At 36.2% G+C, this 24,259-nt stretch overlaps 1 protein-coding gene and 1 pseudogene across 1 annotated transcript; both read left to right on the top strand.

Annotated features, from left to right (window-relative positions):
* Positions 1-4,074: 4,074 nt before the first annotated feature.
* On the top strand, positions 4,075-8,209 carry LOC113071198 (hairy/enhancer-of-split related with YRPW motif protein 2-like). Its single transcript, XM_026244571.1, has 5 exons — positions 4,075-4,251; positions 5,155-5,233; positions 5,331-5,414; positions 5,562-5,643; positions 6,791-8,209. Exons 1-5 carry the CDS (start codon positions 4,169-4,171, stop codon positions 7,456-7,458), a joined length of 996 nt encoding a protein of 331 aa, XP_026100356.1. The 5' UTR covers positions 4,075-4,168; the 3' UTR covers positions 7,459-8,209.
* Positions 8,210-14,723: 6,514 nt separating this feature from the next.
* LOC113071199 (peroxisomal targeting signal 2 receptor-like) lies at positions 14,724-23,511 on the top strand (annotated as a pseudogene).
* The last annotated feature ends 748 nt before the right edge of the window (positions 23,512-24,259 follow it).

Below are 24,259 nucleotides of genomic sequence, written 5' to 3'. Positions count from 1 at the left end.
AGGCCCTATTATTCTAACCCATTCTCTTCAGCGTTGGCCCATACGACGCCTGGAGCCTGTCTGCCATGAACTCACTTCCAGGATTTCCGACTCACGGCCGGCGCTCCGACTAAAAGCCAAATATTTGACTCCAGAGACACACAAGGCTTCCTGATATAGGATGCACTTGCTTGTCTCTCTGTGACCTTAAACACTAATAAAGCACCTATAATATTGACTTTAGAGTCAAAAGTCCACAATCCTAGGATATCGTTGTTTGTGGCTGTTCGCTCTTCCACTGACAGGAAAAATAAACAGATGCCCGTTTGTCTCGGACAGATTGGATATTGGATAACAATGAGAAAGAAGTAGATTATTTACTCAGGAGTTAATTGTTTCAGGTTGGTACTGAAATGAAACCTAAATTCCAGAAAGTCTTCAAAAGGAAATTTGTCAGGTTAGACAACATCTTAACATCTTGGTTGGTGTTTGATCAGCAAGGAAATGAAAGTTATCAGTATAACCAGTTTAATTTTGATCAGAAAACACTTTTCATTCGTTCCGACTTCATTCATTCATCACAGAAACATCCCTTGAGTAACTGAAATAACATGAAATGAAGATAGAGCTTGATTGTGTTTCTCATACATCTTTTGTTCAAACATCAAAAGGTGGCCAGGACGGCCTATTTTGCCATAGTTTTAGGAAGGTTTTGAGCACTTGTCAGATGTTTGGATCAGACATTGGATCAACTTTAGACTTGTTTAAGCAGTTTTTAAGCAGGGTTTGCTCCATCACTACACTATGAATTCTGGTTTTCGGGTGACTTTTTTGAAAGAGCAATAAATGTTTTCCTAACCATTTTACTTGCACTACTGTATACTTGAATTTAGCAGGACAAATGTTTGTTTGCCCCGAATCTAAAACAGGTCAGTGTACTCTCAAGGAAGAGTCTGGGCTGAGGAAGCTGGTGCCCAGGCAACAGTGTCTGTTGTCATGAAGCAGTTAACTTGGTTTTAAAATGGGAGTTTGCATCTGACTAAGGGCAGCCTTGTGTTCAGAGAAGGGCTTGAGATTGTGGCTGTTGCTGTTGTTTTCATTGTGTGCTTGGGACTCGGGAGGGTAAGAACAATAATGCATGTAATGCTGATTTTGGATCAGGTCCACCCAGCTTTTCCCAGGCTGGCCAGCCTTGGGAACCACTGATAGCATGGCACATCATTGCTGGGCCCTCTCGCCGGGCCCAGGGGCAGGGCCGCCCGCCCGCCTTCTCCAAGCAAGCATGTTTGGGATGAAAGGAATCCTTCCTCCTGCCTGGGAATAGAAGAGACACCCACAAACATCCACAATCACTTACACTAAGTTGGATCCAAGGTTGGACCCACTTTCACCGCATAATATGAGAAGTCTCAAAAGTGACACCGATGAGTTTTTAGCTTTGCGCTGCCCATCGGCAGACCTGGCAGAGGGCCATATTCCGGTTTTTGTTTGTAGTCCTGCCCCAGACTGATATCACTGGCACTTGTTTTTCTATCAGCCAAGGATGAAACGCAAAAACAAACAGAAAAGGAGGACAAGCTGCTTTTCAAAATATCTTATATTACACTGCCTGGTCAAAAGTTTTTATATTTCTCAAATAAATTTCTCAAAGGATTTATTTTATTAGACAAAAATACAGTACAGTTGTGAAATATTTCAATTTAAACTACTTTTTTCTATTTGAATATATTTTAAATGATGTATGGTAAAGCTAAATATTCAAGAGCCATTTTTCCTATCTTGAGTGTTAAATGATCCTTCAGTAATAATTTTAATATGCTTAAAGTTATAATAAATTGTAATATTTCACAATGTTACTGTTTTACTTGATCAAGTTAATGCAGCCTTGCTGCACATAAAAAGACTTCTTTTCAATAACAATTAAAAAATCTTAATTCCAAACATTTGACCATTTAGTGTATTCATTTCCATGCATTTTTCTATTTTGTAATTGTTTAAGGGTGATTCTGTAACATTGCCCAGAGTGTACAGATAAAAACGTAAAAAACATAGCAGGCTACAGTTGCATCCGAAGACTTTGTACAGTAGATGTGTGAACAGAAAAAAATTTTTGGACATTTTTTGTGTATTTTTTCATATGGAATAAATAGAGCAAAATAAAAACCTGTTAGGGAGTTGTGTTTGCTCTCCTGTCAATATTATCCCTGTACTGTCTTTATTTATCCTAAAAAGAACTTTGAAAAATTCTTTAGTGGGCATATCCATCAACAGGGGAAAACGGGGGAAAGTCCAGGTCTGTGAAGCCGGACAGACTGCTTTAATTAGCCCTTAAATACTTTAGGTCTCACCTGGAGAGCTGCAGCCTGCTCTGGGCTATGAGAGGCTGTTGACAGCTTGATAGGAGCTATCTGTGGTGCAGACTGGATCTGGTGCAGGGTGTTAAAACTTCAATGGGTGATGCAGAAACACGTCATAAAGGTTTGCATCTTTAGTCAATACATATATATATATATATATATATATATATATATATATATATATATATATATATATACACACACACACACACACACACACACACACACATGGCTCTCATTAATTCTTGGTTAATTCTTAAATAATTATTTTAAAAACTAATTTATATTATAATACTATTTATAAATATTTGATTGTAAGATATTTTTTGTTTAATTTTATTATACAATTTTTTACATTTATTTTTTGTCTTGATGATTGTTTTATAGCATGAAACATATTTTTATTGATAAATGCAAATAATTATATATAATAATTCTTGGAGTAAATGAATAAATGAATTTTGCTGTAATGTTGCAGTAATGGTAGCCTGTATACATTTAAGGCAAAACAATGTTCGGTTTGACATATAAGCTACAGAAATGGAACAACAAAACAAACAATGTGAAGAACAGGGTTAGGAGCTGCGGCAGCAGTGGTGGGGGTGACGCTCGGCTCACGTAACCTCCCAGTGGCAGCGGCCCTGCCGGCCCCTCCCTGTGTTCCTGGCGTCTCTCACATGGTGATGAGTTTCAGCGCAGGGCTCAGAGCTGTGGGAACGAGTCATCACACTGGCGGCCTGCCTGGGAGACTGTGCTGCGCTCCACCAGCGGGAAGGCACATGACAAGGGGTGGGTGTGAGCCCAAACAATGTGCTGTCTTCACTGTTTAACCAGGAAATGCACTACAGCTGGAGTCTCCAAACAGATGAGAAGCCCATGTGTGAAAGTATGTCTGTCAGTGTTTACACAGATATCCCCCTAACAACTATGAATAGCCTACTTCTATCATCTTGATATGATCAGTGTTTATTGAAGCATTTTAAAGGACTTTTAGTATATCCATATGTGTATGTTGCAAATGCTCATTTTCTAAGTGAAAGTGTGACAGTGAAAGTGACCATTAATTATAGGCTAATGAAAACTTATAAACAATATTTTATCTTTAAAGTAGACTTCTGCCTTATTAAATATAGGTTCGTTATAAGGTAATTCGTTTTACTTTAAAGAAATGTAATATTAGATGTACTACTGTCTTTAAAACATATTCATATATTAACCTAAAAGTAAAATTAAGTTGCAATGAGACAAGATGACGAACAGAAATCACGTGAGGTAAACTGAGCTAGATCCTTGTATGCACTTTTACTTTTACTAGTTTTAAATATATAATATATATATATATATCGTTCCTCAGATATTTTAAGGGTTAACCTATGAGCGATTAGTCAGGCACGAGATGAACTTCCAAAACTACTGACAGAAATTTCTTCCTTTAAAATCTTAATAATAATATGTACACTGAATAAACCTGATTAAATTTTGAAAAGCCACTCTGCATCCTCATCTTAGATTTCCTGCCTCTCTGCATACTGTCCAAGTTCCGTCGGGCTCTGAAACACCGTCGTCTTTCTTGTGTAAAGTGTTTCTCACGCTTCAGGGGCCCGTATGGAGGTAAATGGTGCAGAACGCGAGAGCTGAAGCTGGGCAGAGTCAATTATCAGGGGGAATGAAGTTTGAGACCTCCATTCGGTGGCTCGGGGCGTGTTTTCTTTTTTTCGGTGGGTGTTCCCTAAACAGGACGTGGGCGTGAATGTGAGACTGAGGCTCCAGCGGTTCGTGGGAAAGAGGCTCAGAGGGTTTGTGACTGTACCTGTGCGCACTCGCACTGCATCATGAAGCGGCCTTGTGAGGACAGCACGTCCGACAGCGACATGGACGAAACTATTGATGTGGGCAGCGAGAATAACTACTCTGGGTAAGCATGCATGGGAAAAATCTGCATTAGATGCATTATTGTTCTTGCAGCTTGTTTGTTGTTCTGTAACTGAGGATTCACTTTTAGATGTTATCTTAAGGTCGTATGCTCCCTTTGGACACACACACACACACACACGCACACACACATATATATATATATATATATATATATATATATATATATATATATATATATATATATATATATATATATATATATATATATATATTACATTTTACAAATATTTTAGTTAATTTATAAAGTAAAATTAATAATTCAGTTTTGTTTTGATGCTTAGAAATTATAAAAGCTTTGGTAATATTTTTTAAACATTACTATGTAATTGCTCAACATGTTTTTTTTTTTTTTTTACTGTCATGTAACCTAAAAATAATGTGCTTAATGTGGTAATATTTAATTCAAGTATTATTATTTAATATGACTATATCAAACTGACTACAAACATTACATTTTATAGGTTAGTTCAAGTATTTTATTTGCAATTTGTAATTGCATGTTACCATTTTTTACAATAATGCTTACATGTTACAAAAAATTTTCGTAAAATGTTACAGACATTTCTAACTATTTGAGTGTAGGATACAGCTATTAATAATCTTTTAAGCATTGTATTAAGTAATTTTGTTTGTTAATAACTTAACAGTGATTATAAAGTTATAATGAAGTCCTAATAATTATCACTGTCAAGCATTTTATCTAACCTAAAATATGTTTCTTGTGGTAACATCTAAATTAACTGTTTTTTATTAATCAGAAATCAAAAATATAATTTTATATGACTTAAAAAATAGACTTTTTATACAGTGTATTGATAAGTTTTCATCCTATCCCAAACCGCCCCCCCCCCCTCCCCCCCCCCCCCCCCCCCCCCCCCCAAAGACAAAGCAACGGTGCATTTATAAGATGTGGCTCACCTACCACAACATCTCAAGTCATGGCCAGAAAGAAGCGGAGAGGGGTAATTACTTACTTTTTTTATATTTGTTAAACTTTTAAAATATATATATTTAAAACACTGATACATTACACTCCATTAAATATATTATATATTGCAGATAATTGAGAAAAGAAGAAGGGACCGAATAAATAATAGTTTATCAGAGTTGCGTCGTCTGGTGCCAACAGCATTTGAGAAGCAGGTGAGTTCACATTTCTGCTTCTTTATATATGCATTATGAAAGTATTAGTTCTAATAACAATTATAATAAATTAAAACTAAGTGGAAAAGGATGTAGTCAAAGCTATCATATTAAAAACTCTTCACATATCCTATTGCTTCTCCCAAGGGATCCGCCAAGTTAGAGAAGGCAGAAATATTGCAGATGACAGTGGATCACTTGAAGATGCTCCAGGCCACAGGAGGAAAAGGTAGTCTGCTTGTTATTGGCTCCTGTTTTGCATGCCACCTAACACTGTAGTGAAATTTGAGAATGAAGTTCCCTTTTTGACCAGATTAAAGTGGAAATCAATGTTAATGGTAGGACTAAACTCGTGGGAAAGTGCTGGCAGCACAAAAGAAGCACTTGACCCTGGGATTGTGTTTGCTTTCATAAATCCATGAGAGGGGAGTGGGGCCACATTCACAGGCTGCACTGTTGGGGGTTTGTTAAGGCTTTCCTATGAGTGTTAAAACTGAAGCACTGGGGAGACAAAACAAACATACAAACAGGTCAGGTCACAATCATGGTCTGCTTAGGTTTAGCCTCTCAAACACATTGGGGTTGCATTTGACTCGTCATGATTGAAGCTTCAAGTCAAGTAAAATCACCTTTATTTATTTAGCACTCAAATTGTTTCAAAGCAGCTCCACAGTAATAAGTAGGAAAATAACAGAATCAGTGATTCAAACTTGATAAACAACTTCTGATGAAAAGCAGCTCTACAGAGATAATAGTGTCATTATTCAGCTCGTCAGTTCAGTGTAAATTAAATTCAATTGAATAACTGTGAAAAGTTAATCAATTATGAAACGAGTTCAATTCAGCTATAAAGCAGCTCTAAACAAGATAATATAGTGTTTTTATTCAGCTTGAGTCAGTTCAGTGTTGATTCAGTTTTATTCAATAACTGTGAAAAGTTGATCAATTATTAAATGAATTCAATTCAGCTATAATCAGCTCTGCTGAAGACAGTAGAGTTGTTATTCAGCTCAACTCAGTTCAGTGTTGATTTATTTCAGTTCTATAACAGTCACAGTTTCAAAATTCATAAATTATGAAACATAGTCGATTCCACTTTAAAGCAGCTCTAGTGTCATCATTCAGATCAATGAAGTTCAAGTTTTGTTCTCACCCATTGTTGTCAGTGCAGTCAAATCCATAATACGCTATTACTGAATATCTTTTAACCCCAAACTACATCAGTGACAAGGAACCCAAACGCCATCAGGTAATAGAAATGGAGAGACAACTTTGGGAGAAACCAGGCTTAGTCAGTGGACCAGTTCTCCTTTTGTAAGAGTATATACAAAAGTATGGCATTCACATTTTAATGGTTCTCTCTCTTGCTCTCTCAGGATATTTTGATGCTCATTCTCTGGCCATGGACTTTATGAGCATCGGCTTTCGAGAGTGTCTAACTGAAGTGGCGAGGTATTTGAGCTCTGTTGAAGGTCTGGACTCCAGTGATCCCCTCCGTATCCGCATGGTTTCTCACCTCAGCAGCTGCGCCTCGCAGAGGGAAGCGGCTGCCATGACCACATCAATGACCCATCACCAGCAGGCCCTCCACCCGCATCCCTGGGCCGCAGCTTTGCATCCCATTCCAGCAGCGTTCCTGCAACAAAGCGGACTTCCGTCCTCAGAGAGTTCCTCTAGCAGGCTGTCTGAGGTTCCTCAGAGGGCTTCAGCCCTTTTGACCTCCTCCTTCACCCGCAGTGACTCCGCACTCAGAGCGCCCTCTACAGGAAGCGTTGCTCCTTGCGTCCCACCGCTGTCCACCTCGCTGCTTTCAATATCGGCGACCGTTCATGCAGCCGCTGCTGCTGCCGCTGCACAAACCTTCCCTCTAACATTTGCCGGAGGATTCCCAATTTTCAGCCCCAGCGTAACTGCATCTTCAGTGGTTTCTTCCTCTGTGAGCCCTTCCATTTCCACATCCACCACATCCCAACAGAGCAGCGGAAGCAGTGGAAGCAGCAGTAAACCATACCGACCGTGGGGGACTGAAGTGGGAGCATTTTAAGTGTTGGATTTGCTCTTGTTGCATCTGGATGTCTTCCACACTTTGTACATAAAGGAAAGAAAACAGCTATTTTGCCTGTTTTGGACAGCACCTTGTGTTTTTTTCTCTACGCTAAGCCAACTTTCTAGGAGGGAAAGAAAGACAGGCTTTACAAATCAAGCTGCTTGGAAACCCATAAGTTTGAAGAGCGATTTTCATTTTGAAGAAAAAAATCAGTTACTGTTTTAACTTCATGTAAAGGGCTGTGGCAGTGCCTGCATAAACACTGCTAAAATGCTGCATTTGAGATGTATGCTTTGATATTTCTCATTAGAAAAACCATATGTGGTTTTCACAAACACACACAGACCAGTAGCTTTAGAATAAAACAGAGCAGCTTATTCAAAGACAAGCCAAAGGTTTTGCAGATAATCACTAAAGTGAGGTGTGAATCAGTTTTGTAATCTATGATTTAACAATCCAGTTTGTTAATCTGTATATGTGTAAGATTGTAACTAGAGTTTATATTGAAATTAGTCAATGAGTTGGTATGATGCACTTCAATCACTACTGTTTTTGGGGGGAGACTGGATCTTCTCCGCTTTACACAATAGGCCTACTGAATAAAATAAAAATAATGTTAATATTCACTAATGCTCATATGTGAAATTTTCCACTATAACTTTTTTACCTTTTTAATAACCCTACCACGCTCTGTAAGCTGTAACCTTTTTCTATGCAAAAAAACTGATGAAAACATTGAAGAAACTAAGTGTTTTTTGTTTTTGTTTTCATTCTGACACATATGCCATAAAACCATCATTCCATTTGCTTTCACCACAACAGATCCTGGAATGTTATGAAAGTAATTGTTTTCCCATAGCATAATTTGAGTTTTTGAAATTGTATGGTGGAAGAAAATATTTGTGTTCTTTTATGTGTTTTCCTTAGAATGCAAAAGAAGCCAATGAAGTTGAAACAAACAACTACAATTATAAATGCCACTTCAACAGTTATAAATCTGTCGACAAACTTTAAAGTAAGCTACAAACATTTATTGAATAAAACCATACACACAATAACAAATACAAACATTACATAATCACCAACCATTTTAAATGATCATGTTTGTTTATAAAATCTCTCATTGCCTAATTAGAAGCTGCAATGATTTCAATTATCAGTGTCAAACATTTTAGCTAACCTAAAGTATATTAAGTGGTAACATCTAAATTAACTGGTTTGGTTAGTCAAAAATATTAAAATTAAATTGAATAGAATTAAATAAGTTCACTTTTGTTTTTGTCTCAATGCCAAATTTGTTTACATAAATGCAACCAATTCTTGATAACATTTAAGCAGTTCTTTGATGTTTACTGTTATTTAAAGACAAGGTCCCTCAAGGTCCCCCTTGTACCCTCAGGGACAGCTCAAGTCAAAACTTATGTAGCTGCTCTGGCAGGCGTGAACAAGCCGCTGGTTGGACTGCAGTAGTGTGTGCCACATGAAAGCACAACAACACTAGTCACTCCTCCCCAGGATGGGTCTTTACGCCAGCCTAATCCACTCCCTTTATGCCCAGGTCTGTTAGACAGATTTACATTAGTAAATCACTGTCACACCATTAAATTCCGTAAGAGAAAAAGTATCAGCATTTCCAAGTGAATGGGGATTAAGGCAAACAGTCCCTGCTACCCACCGGCAGTCATGGGAAAAGTGCGGGGCCATAAATCCGCCAGTTATCTGCTTTAGAGCGGCTGGTTCTCACGCCGGGCCCCTGCCTTTGAAGTGGCCGTCATATATCAAGGGCGCACATGATCTCCCCAAAACATCATAAGGGAAAGAGTCAGCGGTGTGAACATGGTCAGTAAGCCTGTCAGCTTCATTATTTTCCACACATGAAAATGGTTTAGGTACAACAAAATGTGTTTCATATTCCAGACAGAAAGATAAAAGCAGCATATAGATATAATTTCTCAAATAGATTATATTATAGGGCACAGGCACAGTCATTTACACTTTTTAACCTTAACCGTTTGGTATTATCTGTAATATTTTATATACCGAAGTGGATGTATTGAGTAGGGCTGCATGAATGTGAATTTAAAAAATAAGACATTTGCTTATGTATTTTCTCCAGAATCAAGATCATAAACGGTTTTACCAAACCTTTAAATTACGTTAATAGCAAATCCATATATTTTAAATTATGATGTGTGAAGTCTGAAAAGACAACAAATGAGTCTATGAAATGCTAGACTACTAGACATTTTAACTATTAGAGACTGTTAGACTATTAAATGCTATTACTCTAATAGTAACAGCATTTGCTGTTAGAAATGAGACCATTAGACTATTATAGAAATGCTGCCATCTGGTGCGAGATCTTTTTAAGCTGCCGCATGTTCATTCATTCACACGTCAGTTTGGCATTTTCTAAATATTTTTGCTTTATTTCAATTTTAGAAAATCACATAGAATAAAAAAGAAAATATAACATGATATATAATATATATTATATTAAACTACTTCGCCAATCTGCAAGAAGTACGTCATCCACATCTAACCAATCATAGCTTTGCGTTTTACACGCGGTCAAACACGGAAGTAAACAACTGGAATACATTTAAATTTATACATTTAGCAGACGCTTTTATCCAAAGCGACTTACAAATGAGGTGTCAAATAAAGATGGAAGAGATGGGTTTTAAGTTGATTCTTGAAGATGGCTAAGGACTCAGCTGCTCGGATGGAGTTGGGGAGGTCATTCCACCAGGAGGGAACGTTTAATTTAAAAGTCTGTAAAAGTGACTTTGTGCTTCTTTGCGATGGCACAATCAAGTGACGTTCACTTGCAGAACGCAAGCTTCTAGAAGGCACATAATATGGATTAATTGTAAAGTTTTGATAGAACTGGCTGGAAGACCTGCCAAGAGAGCATTGCATTGAATACACATGTTTGTGCTAAATGTAACTTTATCTGGTAAAAACATTGAGTTTGAATTGAAGTCACTTTGGATAGTACCAGACCAGTTCATATTATATATTGAACAGGAAATTGTGAGGAGAAGAGGGGAAAAATGGGATTGTGAGGTATATATTTGATTAATATTTAGAATTAGTTTATATATATATATATATATATATGTGTGTGTGTGTGTGTGTGTGTGTGTGTGTGTGTGTGTGTGTATACATATATTTCTATTTTCATTTTAATTATTTTGTAATAGGTTTTTGTCACTTTTTTGAATGTCTGTATAGTTCTTTTACATTTTTATTTTAGTAAATTAAGTTAAATTAAAATGAAAAAAGCTAAAATATATTCACTTTTAACTTTTTATTTTAAATGTTATTGCATTTCTACATCGATACAATCATTCACCCCATGAGGTCAGCAGTGAGCTATTACCATACTTTAGAGCCCCCTTCCTCAAATTTTGCCCTGGAGGTCCAATGCACTGCAGAGTTTGGCTCCAACCCTGATCAAAGTCACCTGCCTGTGATTTTCTAATGATCCCAAAGACATTGATTAGCATGCTAGGGTGTGGGTCTCGAGGTCCAGATTTGAGGATCCCTGCTTTAGAGCTTGCAGGTACACTTTAATGGAACATTTTTCTTTGTTTAGTTTTGATTGGGGATTTTAATTCAGTGTGTTAATTTAAGTACAAATAATTTGAAAGAAAATAGCACAAAAATTAGCACAGTTCACAGAGTCAAATAAATTTTCCTTAAAAAAAAAAAGTAGTGTGTGTGTGATTATTTGTGATTAATATGAATAAGTGATCTGCTTTCTATTGTAATTAAATATATTTTTTAACTGAATTATTAGCCCTAGTTTTGAAACTTTTCAAAAATGAAAAACAAAATGTCTGCATAATCAACATTGGGTGTTTGTACTCAGACTACACAATGATCTTTTGTGTTTGTACTTGTGTAAGAAGGACTCACAGGGGTCTCACGAGTACACATCTCTCTCCGATGTAGCAGAGAAAGATTACAGTTGTAAACACCAGGCTTTGCCATCAGAGCCCAGAGTTCATCAGCTCCAAACGGCTCTGCTGTGATCTTATCAGCAACACACTGGACCTGCAGCAGCCATTTCCTGCTGCTGTTAACTCTCAGTGCTTAGACAAATTCACCCAGAAATGAAAATGATGCCGTCACTAACTCACTTTCATGTCGTTGAAACCCTAATTATTTTTTTTTCTTCTATGGAGCATCAAAGGAGAATTGCATCCCTTTATAAATGCTTAAGGAATCAAGCGCCCCTCATAGTGCATCAGACAATAAATACTAAACATGAATGCTAATACACACATGCAGCCCATCTATGGTTCCTAGAGAGATTGCATACAACATATTCATCCATGTTTCTTTGTATTAACTTTGTCCTTTCTCAGGAGCTTTGGTAAGAATAACATGCTCCTATGCTGACGGAGAACCCTTTTCTTTTGCTATTAAATGTTGACACCACGTGTGTAATGAGATGTCTGAAAATCAATACTAAACCCAAAAACCATGGCAAACGCTGAATGTGATCATGGGAAAATTGGTTTCCATGAAATGCTACCTCAGCATAGATGTAAGTTATAGATATGCTGGCTTTTCTCATCACAGAAACCTCTTATATAAGCAGTATAAATAAGCCAGCATCAGGTTCTTGCTCTCCACATATGTGGCAACTTTCCACAGCTTTCCAGCATCTGTTTTGATCAGTTTTAAGGAAGACTAGTTGTGACTTTCTGCAAGTCCGATGTTTTAAATTACCTGTTTTATGTCCTTTAAACATAAAAAGGCAAAATTGCAGGTTTGTGGGAAAATATTTTATGATTCTAACCAGTAACAGTAAACAAGTATAAATAGTAAAATTCTGATAAGAAACATTTGAAAAACAAATAAAACCTAATAACAACACATTATCCCATATCCAGGGTCAACATTAAGTAGATAAAGTTATATGTATGTATATATATATATATATATATATATATATAGAGAGAGAGAGAGAGAGAGAGAGAGAGAGAGAGAGAGAGAGAGAGATTTATATAGCACTTTAGACAATACTGATTGTGTCAAAGCAGCTTTACAGTGACATACAGGAAAATAGTTTGTCAATAATGCAAGACGACAACAACAAAGAGTCATTTTTCCAGTTAGTCATTTTATTGTTGATTCAGTGATGTCATCATCCAGTTCAACTCTCTTCCAATAGTGTCTGTGCAATCAGTCAAACATCCCCATAAATATATATATATATATATATATATATATATATATAATGTATAATATACAATATATCTTATATATACATATATATCTATAGTAGTCTAAGTATCCCAATCTTTCTAATCTTTCTAATGTTTGTCTTCTGATAATGTACTAAACAGGTCATCTATGCATTGAAAGGACAATTTCACCTCCTCCCTTATCAGAGACTTCACCTGCTCTGCTCTATATGCAGTGATAGAAGCCCTAGCTTCTCTGCCCGGGTTGCCAGGAAATCTTTAATGCAAGATGCTTACATGCCAGCAATCTCAGTAAGAGATCTGTTCCACAATAATTAAAACAGAAGTGCCTAGAACGGGCCACATATCAAAGTTATTATTAAACTTGAGCTCTTTGAAATATTGACATAATTAATCTTCCTTCAAACATTTTATTCTTAAATCTACAAGCTGCCTCCTACACGTTAAGCCCCCTTTTCGAATGCTTTCTGACATATTCTCATCAGCTGGAGTGGTGTGGCTTTGGATCTGTATAAATTATTTTCACACTGTAAATGGTGAAAAGCTTTACATTTTGTTAGGATTATCATAATTTAAAAAAGCACTTTTATTTATTTTTATGGTGGATTTGTATATTTTAGTCTGCAACTGTGACAAAGGAAAAATAATCAAATCTATACATGAAAAGCATTTAAAAAAAATATATATATATATATATATATATATATTTAATATGAAGACATAGCAAAGTTTGGTTATATCATAATATTACAATAAGAAAATTAAATATGTTTAATTTAAATCATCTTATAGGGCTCATAGTTTAAATGCACTCACTTAATTTATTGTCACTCCCTGCAGGTCGCATTTCAGAGTGGCTTTTATTTATTTCATCAGTTGAAAATCACCAAATCAATAAGGGTTAAAATAGTCATTGGAATAAGCCTCCTTAGATGTAATTAAAAAAATAAGGCTATTCATTTAATATGTCTAGGATCATCAATAAATGGCACGTATTTTGATGCCATTTTTAGCATTGAGAAATTGAGATTCATGTTCTGTATTAATCTTATCTGGACTCAAACAATCTTACTGACATATTTGCTCCAGACCTGGTTTCCATGCACAGAGAATATATAGTGTGTTGGCATAACATCTTTGGGGGGGTTTATTCACAATGATGAGGGTTTATTATGATGCTTGACTTTTTAAGTGGCCTCAAAGATGAAATATTGAATGGATAATCCACCCAAAAATGAATTATTCATCATTATGTGGTTCCAAATCTGTATCCCTTTCTTTCTTCAATGAAACACAAAAGATACTATTTAGAAGAATGTTGGTAATTACACATTTTGGTTCTCATTGACTGCCATTGTATGGACCAAAAATATAATGGAATTCAGTGGGAACCGAAACAGTTTGGTTCTCAGCATTTTATAAAATGTCTCTCTTTTTGTGCTTAGCAGAAGAAAGAGAGTCATATAGGTTTGGAATAATATGAGAATGAGTAAGTAATGACAAAAATGTCTTTTTTGTGTGAACCATCGCTTTAAGTTAAGATATGGTTATGCTGTGTTTATGCTGTGCTCACTTATATAGTTATAATTTATTTATTTAGACCTATATATATATATATATATATATATATATATATATATATATATATATATATAAGCTTATTCAAAGTGGAATGTGCAGTTTATAGGGAACGTGAGTATTTCCCACTAGGCTGTTAGTACCAGATTTATGCATAAATCTATTTAACCAGCCTTTGAGTTCTTAAGCACTATATAAAGAAACCCTGAGGACTGCGTCTTTTACTGTTTGCAGATACTGCTAACTTTGCACCTTATGACTTGTAAAAAGTGAATGTCAGGAACATTTACTGCTTACTCCAGAATAGGAATGTTGTACTTCAAGAAGAAGATCAGATAGAAGATATAAAAGAGATACGACAAGAGAAATTTCCTGTAGAAATCAGTGGCACGTGCAGCATAGAGGACTGGCCAGTTCCCTCAGCGCCTTGCCCTGGGTCCATTCATGCAAGTGGCCCTTGAAATGACTGTTATGGTTCAGAGGATTCAGTAGAGAGTGCAGACCAGGAATTTAAATGAGAAAAATGTGTGGTTGTTTAGAAGATTTAAAAAGTCTGACACTAGAGATTTGAAGCTCGTCTCTGTTGTTAAGGGATGGGACACTGCGAGTGTGGGATGAGAAGGCGGGATCGTGCAGGCTAGCCGTCCCAGTGCACAGGGCTGAAATCCTCAGCTGTGATTGGTGCAAATATGACCAGGTGAGTATTTCCTCTTTTCAGCTCAGTCACTGTGTGTGGACATGAATGAGATTTGAATTTCATAACACAGTTTCCGATACAGTAGATGTTGAAGTGTTATTGTTCTGAACTTTCTCACAGCCCTTTAAGACTTACTCCACCCTGAAATTAAATGTTTGCCTTTAATCACTTACCCCCATGTCGTTCCAAACCCGTAAAAGCTTTGTTCATCTTCAGAACATAATTGAAGATATTTTGGATGACAACTGGGAGGCTTGTGAGTGCCCCATAGACTGCCAAGTAAATTAAACTGTCAAGGTCCAGAAAAGTATGAAAAGCATCATAGGAATAGTCCATCTGCCATCAGTGGATCAACTATAACATTATGAAGTGACAAGAATACTTTTTGTAAATGCTGTCTGCGTTCAGCTCATATTCTCCAAAATGACGCAACAGTGAATAAAGTCGTTATTTGTGCACAAAAAGTATTTTCGTAACGTTGACTGTTATTCCTCTCGTGTTCTCTGAATGTCCTGGTCACTGGAGCCGTGGACTGCAGTCTCTGAGTTCGGGACCTACCGAACGTCCGACATCCTGTAGCTCAAATGATGGGCCATTCCTACGCCATCCGCAGAGTAAAGGTATTGTAGTTAGATGCACAACTAATTTTTGTTATTTTAATGTAAAAGCTGGCCTCAGTTTCTCTCAGAAGTGTGTCTTAATTTAGTTTTAGAGGCCATGCAAACAGTATGCAGAAGAGGCCGTAGTGTGAAATCATATGAAAGTTTGAAATATTGAGATGGATGAAGGGTAAAGACAGTACAGCTGCCATTCAATGTCACAGTAGTTTGTTCATTGCTTTGACTTAAATTAATTTAGCAGGTCTGTTGAACATTAATGAGGCATGCAGCAGCGTCTGTATGTGTGAAACTCACAGCGTGTTTCTGTACTGTATGTGACAGCTATGGATTTTTGTATATAAACAGATTGGGCCCTGTACTGCACCCGGCGCAATGCAACGCAAGGTGCGGGGCAAGTGTGTTTGCTAGTTTAGAGTCCGGCGCCATTCTCATTTTCCCATCCAGCGCCACGTTGTTTAATTAGCAAATGCATTTGCTCTCATTTGTGCGCCCATGGGCGTGCTGGTCTAAAAAAGATGTGTGTTCAGGCACATTGCTGGCGTAATGCTATTTTAAGGAGTTGAAAATAGACTGCGCCATAGATTATGTAGATTCCAGAGCTCAGTGCACTTGACCAGTCCACTGTCAAACCTGTGGCCAAAACGTACACAAATACTCCTGTATCTCCAAATGGAGCTATGGGAATAATGCCCGCTCCAGCTGGGTCAAGGTGAAATCACACGCCTTTTCAAGTTAATGGTTTTGTTCTCAGCTTTCAGATAATGTAGAAAAAAACGAATGTGTGAAATAAGGAGCTATGAACAGTTTATTGCACTGGGAATACAGGAGGGTTGTGAAGCATGAAATTGTGTGTTCCTGAATGTAGCTTTGAAATGATCACTGTTTATTCTTATTATATGATTATTATGTCATCTTATACTGTATCAGTGATGAAGAGATCTGTTGTCTTTCTCATTTACTGTTCTCGTATGGTCATGATACTATAAGGGATGAAACCTTTTCATGTCATAATTCAGCTGATATCATTAAAAACACTGCAGCAGAAAGAGAGTTAATAAATAGAAACGTGTAGATCTGAAAGATAAAATCACATTATTTTAGCTTGCTAAGAAGTATTGATTTTGCCTGATGTGGTGGGTAATGTCCTATATCAGCACTGAACAATATATTTTAAATGACTAAATTAATGAATTTTGCTTAAATCTGCTCAAATACATGTTTTAATAATAATAATTATATATATATATATATATATATATATATATATATATATATATATATATATATATATATATATTATTGTTGTTGTTATATATACATTTAATACAAGTTAAGTAAGTAAAGTTTGAATGGAGATATTTCTTCATACGTTTATGGTACATAAACTAAAGTATTCACACTAAAGTTTGATTGGTTTTTACTCTTTATACTATCAACTAAAATTATGAAATTTCAGCTGCAGTGTAAATATAGCCTATAGGCAGAGTCCCATTTTAAAGCAGTGTTCACTGATAAATATGTCAGCATGTACATCAATTGATATTTTTTTCTCTGGCAGCCACTGTATATTAATTCCTCTTTTATTTGTTTGTCATTTCTAGTTCTACCCATTTTATAAGACCATCTTAGCATCCTGCTCATATGATTTCACAGTCAGGTAAGCCACAAATTTTGAACATCTACAGTATGTCACATTTAAATATCAAAGAACAAATTACACAAAAAATTCACATTAAGCAATATCACATGAGCAGCAGTGCTGTTCTTCTGAATATCAACACAACAGCCAGATGTTACAGGTGTGCTATGTATTTAATACTTTTAGTAGTAATATAGAAGTTATACATTTTAAAAAAAAAAGTCTGATTAAATTATGGTAATGGGACCTACTGTTGTATGACATTGTATGGGATACAGTTATTTTACTGAAACAATTCGTTCAAATTCCATCGAAAACACATGAAGTAGGATTTCACATTTCTAAAGACCTTTTGCACATGTTGAGGGCAGATGATCTTTCTTAGTGACCTTTGGATGAATGGTGAAGTCTGGCACATTACCAGAACTGATGTGTTTGCCATCAAGTGGGGTTGTAAAAGTCGTTGATCTAATTTCAAGGTAGACTAGTTTTTTTCCTTTCACAGCAAATGCGTTCTTTTAATGCACAGTTGTGTTTTTATCGAGCATGGAGCTCATTTTTGCACTGGGGGAATGAACTTTAATAGGGCCGTTAAGGACATTTCAGCAAAAATCACAATAGTAAAGCAAAAGCTTGCTGCATATTTGCTGTAATTTGATAAAGGAGCCACATTTTTTTCCATAGGTTTTACGCAAATGTACACATAAAGTCTTAATAACTGTTAATTGTGATAAACTGAAAAATATATTTTTATGCCTTTGAAGTACACACCAATTATATTATAGTTAACAAAATCTATAATGTCCTTATAAGTGAATCTCTGCCACATAATTTTTTTTTTACTTTAGATAACTTTTTGTATGTAAAAATTTAGTTTGAAACAAAAACACTGCTACACATTTCCGTTTTTATGCTAAGTGACGTGACTGTGGTAGCTGACGGTGTACCAAGAAAGCTGTTGATCAAGCTGAACCTAGAACTTTTTTTTTTAAACTAAAGTTAGTCTATAATTGATAAAGGGATGGATAGTTGTTGTCCTTAAAAAGTGACAAAAGATCTTTGCCTTGGCTGTTGGAGAAAGATTACAGAGAGATGACAAGCTTTTAAAATGAGAATTGACTCATCACGTGGTCTTTGAGGTGAGTTTGATTTTCCTTCAGGCGCTGCTTGTCATCTTATCGTTTAAACGTTATCTGTTTGTCTAAGCCTGGAGGCGTGTGTCACTTAATGTGCAAGCCAATTAGCACTTGGATAAACACTGTGAATTTGTGTACTATGATGAACCCAGATCCTTTAAAAAAATAACGAGATAAAGACACGCGTGTTATATTGTTCATACTTTCGAAATCTAGTAGTGGCAATGTGAGTCTGTTTAATTTTATATTATTTTAATTTTTAATATTTATATTTAAATGGACTGACAGTAACCATTGACTGAAAGTTGTGGGTGTGTCCAACTTATGCAAATAAATCGAAACGCATTGTGACAAATATCAATGAGAGTGAAGGCAATGCGTAATTTCTATACAAAATAATGCAATTTATATATAATGTAAAGCATTTTATTCACAAAGAATTATATCTCATTTTCAACCCACAATACATCTTTTTTATGATCATTTATGATTTTTTTTAATAAGCCAATCAGTGTGAACAGCCCTTAAGAGGTGCATGACGAGCCAGTAATTTTTCTGCACCTTTATAACCCTAGTAGGAGTTATTTTTTCATATTTGTTCAACTTTCAGTTTGTTGTCGTTCTCTCAGTTCATTTGGCATGAATTATGGCCACTTTAGAAATTGTATTTGCGGTTTTGCTTTCATAGAAATCAGTTCTATTGATTACAGGAAATTTGCTGTTTGAATAGGACTAAGGTGCAATCTAATTAGTTTTGCCTTCAGAGTAAACTGTGATAATACAGACAGCGAGGTAATTACCAGAAATGATTTCCACAGGAAGAACGGATCAACATGAATCTTTTTTTGTTCCCTTTGTGGTAAAAGAGAAAATGCTGTTTATTTAAATACAAAGCCTTTTTACGTTCAAAAGAACATTTGAGTCACCTGCTTCCATACAAACACATACTGTACACTCTCTTAGATGTTTACTTTACACAGTCTATGCAGTCGCTCTTTCCGATCTGATCAGGTCTCGTTTACAGCAGATAAGGTTTCTTCTTTCATACATAACAGCTGGCTTTTCTGAGTTGCTATGGCGGCACGTACATGCTAGTACCAGGTGGAAAGTACAGAAGGAAAATTACATCTTTCTATGTGTTATTTAACAAACAATTAGGCAGAGATATAGATTTTTCTTTACTTTGCTTCTTTTCTTTGTGTAAAGAACACTTATTTTCTTTCTTTCTTTCTTTCAATTATCAGTTTAAGTTGTCGCATTGCTTTAAATGAAGTATGACGGATATCAGTGATACTATTGGTTGTGAATGTAATCTCATAAAATAAATTTGAAATAAATAGATGCATAAAGTGAACTGCATAAGTCTGATGTTGACAGGGAATTTCTTTCAGAATCTGCAATTTTGAGAAAATAAAAATAAAAAAAATTCCACAATATTGTTGTTATGTGAAAAAGTTATGTGAGTCTAATCATTTGGCACAAGGTTATCTTATTACATTGTGTTTTTGCACCATTTTTACTGAGTGATGTTTGGAGTTTGGTGTCCTGTTTTAGTGCCCTCTGAAACTTTGACAGGGACCCAAACATCGATGCCACCCTGGTGACTTATTTCAGCATCCCTTTCTAAAACTGTTCACATCCTGAGCAGCTGTCATCTCACTGTACTTATAAATAATACCCTTCACTTCTGCTCTGTGTTAGTATTAATGCCTGCCTTATGTTTTCTTATAGACAGATAGATTTTTTTTTTTCTTTCAGAGAGGTGATTTAATTACATTTTCTGAATGAAGCAGTCTGGGTCTGGTGAGCCAGGGCTGCGTCAGGGCTTTGAGCAGCCCCACCAGAGAAGAAAAATGGCTGTTCAATTAGCACGATTGCCTTCTGTGGCTCTGCGTCCACAGATTCTGGGACTGCTCCAAAAACCAGCCGCTGCTGGAGACACTGAAGCAGCACTCAGAGTTTGTGTGTGAAACGCTCACACTCGGCTCTGTAAATATTCAATTACAGTGAACAACACTTAATATGCTCTCCTGGCTTTAGACTCTGAGTACTTAAACATCACGGTCATAATCATAATCAGCTGAAAACCACCAAGCCAGAATGATAGTAATGCAGTAGCTCTTTCAGGTAGGATGACCAAACGTCCGGAAAAATTTGAATCCCGAATCCTGAATCTAGCCCTAATTGTCCCGAAAATTATACTAAAGCAAAATCTTGAGTAGTTATTGTAACGAGCCCCCCCCCCACCCGTCTGCTCACTGGCTGCAGCATCTTTTTTCTAAGTTCTAAAAAAAATACCGTAGTCGGCTAGGCACTTCATAGTTAATTTCGGTTATTTCAGTAGGCCTACGTAAAGTTAAACTAAATGAAAATGAGAAAGTGCATTTCAGTGATTTAATGAAAAAATTCTGAAAATTAATGTTTTAGATTAGTTTTTTTATTTATTTTTATTTTATTTTATTTTTTTAATAGCTGCAGTTTACTGACATCTGTTCTGATGAACCAGTGACTCGTAATTGAGAAACTTAAATCAATATTTCCATGACTCGGCTATATTCTGCAGCTATTCATTTCTATTATCCTTCACTGTAAGCCCTGGTCTATAAACCTCGCTTCACCTCTGATATCTGTCTGTTGCACAAAACAGTCTTCTGCAAAGAGGAGGCACATGCCTTGTTCGTAGAGCGTGTACAAGGAATCGGTCACATACAGTAACAGTGCCCTCATCTCATTGAGATGTGGGCCGCAGTCCTCATCGGGCTGCTTCTGTCTGACGCCAGCACTCACTGTGATGAATAAAAGTCAGAGCAGTCAATGAGCCATCACTGAGCTGAGAGGAGATGTCTGCAGCAAACCCTCCTCAGCTCCATTGTGCCACTGTGCCATTTTTCTGAGATTTGACTTTGAATATCTTGTGAGCTATAGCTCACCTCAGGCTCTAAAGCCTGTGAATATAAAGCTCTTCCTTTCTGACTTTTTACATGGAGCCTAATGTATTTAATGTTTTTTATTTGATTATATTTCATTGAATTAATTGCAGTCAAAAAAAATAAATTTGATTCCATTTAATGCAGAACTGGAAATTAAGTTATAAAGCTAACTGAAAATACACTGTCGCCCAGTATTTGCATAGGATTTTTGTGTTTATTAGAATATTCTGTCAAAAGTTTGGAGTTAGAAACATTTAAAATTTTTATTTAAAGAAAAAAATTATTATTTTTATTCCATAAAGAAGCTTTAATTTGATCAAAATTGATATACGCTTATACTAATAGTGCACAACCAGAAAAATCACGAAAAATGGACCGCAGTGTGTCAGAGCCAAATTGCAGATTTGTATTCTCTCTTATTGTTAGTTCCACATAAGGCATAAGTACAGCTGTTGGCAGGCTGCAGGTGGAGTGGGTTGTTCCTGCAAGGCGAGGGCAAGAACTGTAAAGTGCTTTTTCTACCGCAGTCTCCCTGTTCACTGCCAACCATACACACATACACACCTTGTGCTGTTCGTGCTGGCTGTCAAGGCCGATATTCAAGCCCTGAGCCATTGTCAATTGGGATCTAACAAGACCAATGTCATTTATTGTCTAAGCGGGTATGATTATAGGTTGATTTTTGATTAGTGCTAACAGCTGACATATCACGTTCCCATTGAAAATTCGCTCCCCTTTACCCTTCAGTTTGATTGATCACCTCCGCACATACTGAAGATCTGTACAGTCATTATGCTTTTGAACAAAGTGAAGCCTTTGAATGCGGTAATTATACTGTAACCGGCTGTTGAGAAAAAGCCCAGCTCTGACTTCATTCACACCCACAGCAGGTGAGGCATCATATCTTCACACGTTCTGACAAGAAACTAGAACGTTTCTCCAAAAGAGGAAATGTATCCTGTGTTCTTGCCTCTAGTTTTATTAAACTTTGTGCCATTATCAGCTGACCATCCGTTCACTCCTCCCTCGCTCCTGCTCTCTGCATCTTTTTCTTCTGCACTGTTGCCTGCTCTCTGGCACTCAGTCTCTGTGCAGTTTTGCAGTCAAGTCATTAATGAAGGACTTTTTCTCACTCAGTGGGTGAGTCACAGGTTTTCTTTCACCAAACAATGTAGTTCCTCAGAATCAGTTGTGGTTGCAACAAAGTGAATGTAAAGAAAAAGGTGTATGTTTGTAGAGTAATTTACAACAGCATTGAACGTGACTCAGCCAATCAGAATCAAGGACCAACTATGCGTTTTATAAATAGTCCATATCACTGATCTATTATAGAGAATATATAGATCAGTGGTCCATGTATCATTTTGAAAGAATTGTATCAAGGCATATTTTGTGAGGGCACTTATTTATATATGTATAAATATTAATCATTATATGTTCATGTTATGTCAACTGCCCTTATTCCGTTTCTCTAGATATTGCTATAACAGTTTATATTCAGGAAAACATAACAAAAGTTAACTGTTAAGGATACAAGGTATGGTAGCAATATAATGCACACTTGTTTTCCGTGCACAGGCAAAAAGAGAAGCTTTAAAAAGTCTTTGAAGCAGCATCAAAAGAAACAAACATTTACTTGGCTGAACATCATTATTGTGCATTTCAGCAAAGCTGCACTTGCATAAAAATCTCTTTGTTTTCCAATAGCGGGGTGCTCTCTCAGCTCAGCTAAAGTAAATTGTCAGTACTTTTACATGCTCAATAATGCAGATGCACTGTTAATTGTGTGACTGTGGCCTTCTTCACAGGTTGTGGACTGCTCTTGGGATGAGACTGTAAAAGTCTTCATCCCTTCATGCCTGGCTGCCCTACAGGAGGTCAGTGCACCATGAGAAAATGTTGCCGCAAGGCACAGGGGAGCCACGGATCTGTTTCAATCACAGAGTTTGCCAAGATTTCACTGTGGTTTTCGTAATGTCACTATTAAAGGAGAACCCGTGGGATGGATCAGGAGCGCCGTGCGGATGAGAGGGAATCTCATGCTGTCACTGAATGTAAAAACTGAGTGTGGTGTTATTATAATGTTTCTTAAGTGTAAAATCAAACTAAAAGTGAGTTTACCTTAAGCAATGAGTGCCTTTTTGTTGTCTAAAGCTCACTGGTAGATTATGTTGTATGTGTATGTTGTTGTTATTCACTGGTTTGTTAAACTTATATTAATAAATCAATGCAATCTGTAATTCTCAGATTTCTTATTTTAAATCCTGAGCTTTCCTTTAATCAAATTAATATTGCCTCCCACACAATTTTAACAGACACAGGTGAATATTTGATCAAAATCTGGGACACAGTGAATATTGTTTGTATTTCTCTTGGGTCAGTATGGAGGAGTGAATATGCAAAGTATACAAGCAATAAACGGATTACCAGAAAAATACTGTTATGAAAAAGTTTGTGGATATAACCAACACCCATGCAGTGATAGTATTTTGTATATACCATAGTATAAAATTTTTGAATACTATGATATATATCAGATTATTATAGTTGAATAAATGAGTATCATAATCATGTAACATTCTCTATATACATATTATGTATTCATATTGCCTAGTTGTATTCTGGCTGTCAAGGATTTCCAGTGGCTTGCTTTTTTTTTTCTTTTTCTTTTTTTTTTTTTTTTTTTTTTTTTTTTTTGTGAGGCCAAAAGACCTTGAATCACCAGAACTGATGTGAAACCATTGAAATTTAAACATAAACTTTTTAAATATGAACTGTGACTTTAATGCATCCGTTTTCCATATAGAGTCAAATCATTTTACGGTGATTTTCGGGGAATTTTACACTTGCAACAAAAACACTTATTTAATTTATCCAACTAAAATCGTCTGTAACCGGAGAAAACTGAACGAAAACGAAATGCCCCTAAAGCTATAGTAACTCCTCAGACTAGCAGACGGAAATAAATATTTTATT

The sequence above is a fragment of the Carassius auratus genome, unplaced genomic scaffold (assembly GCF_003368295.1).
Source record: "Carassius auratus strain Wakin unplaced genomic scaffold, ASM336829v1 scaf_tig00006513, whole genome shotgun sequence".
In the NCBI taxonomy this organism is placed as follows: domain Eukaryota; kingdom Metazoa; phylum Chordata; class Actinopteri; order Cypriniformes; family Cyprinidae; genus Carassius; species Carassius auratus.
This window is presented reverse-complemented; position numbering and strand designations above follow the sequence as displayed.

What these genes read in the sequence shown, in the direction of transcription:
- LOC113071198 (XM_026244571.1), top strand. Translation starts at nt 4,169, where the DNA reads ATGAAGCGGCCTTGTGAGGACAGCACGTCCGACAGCGACATGGACGAA. An exon ending in CCAGAAAGAAGCGGAGAGGG is followed by an intron (nt 5,234 to 5,330) that starts GTAATTACTTAC and finishes TATATATTGCAG; the next exon opens with ATAATTGAGAAAAGAAGAAG. An exon ending in CAACAGCATTTGAGAAGCAG is followed by an intron (nt 5,415 to 5,561) that starts GTGAGTTCACAT and finishes GCTTCTCCCAAG; the next exon opens with GGATCCGCCAAGTTAGAGAA.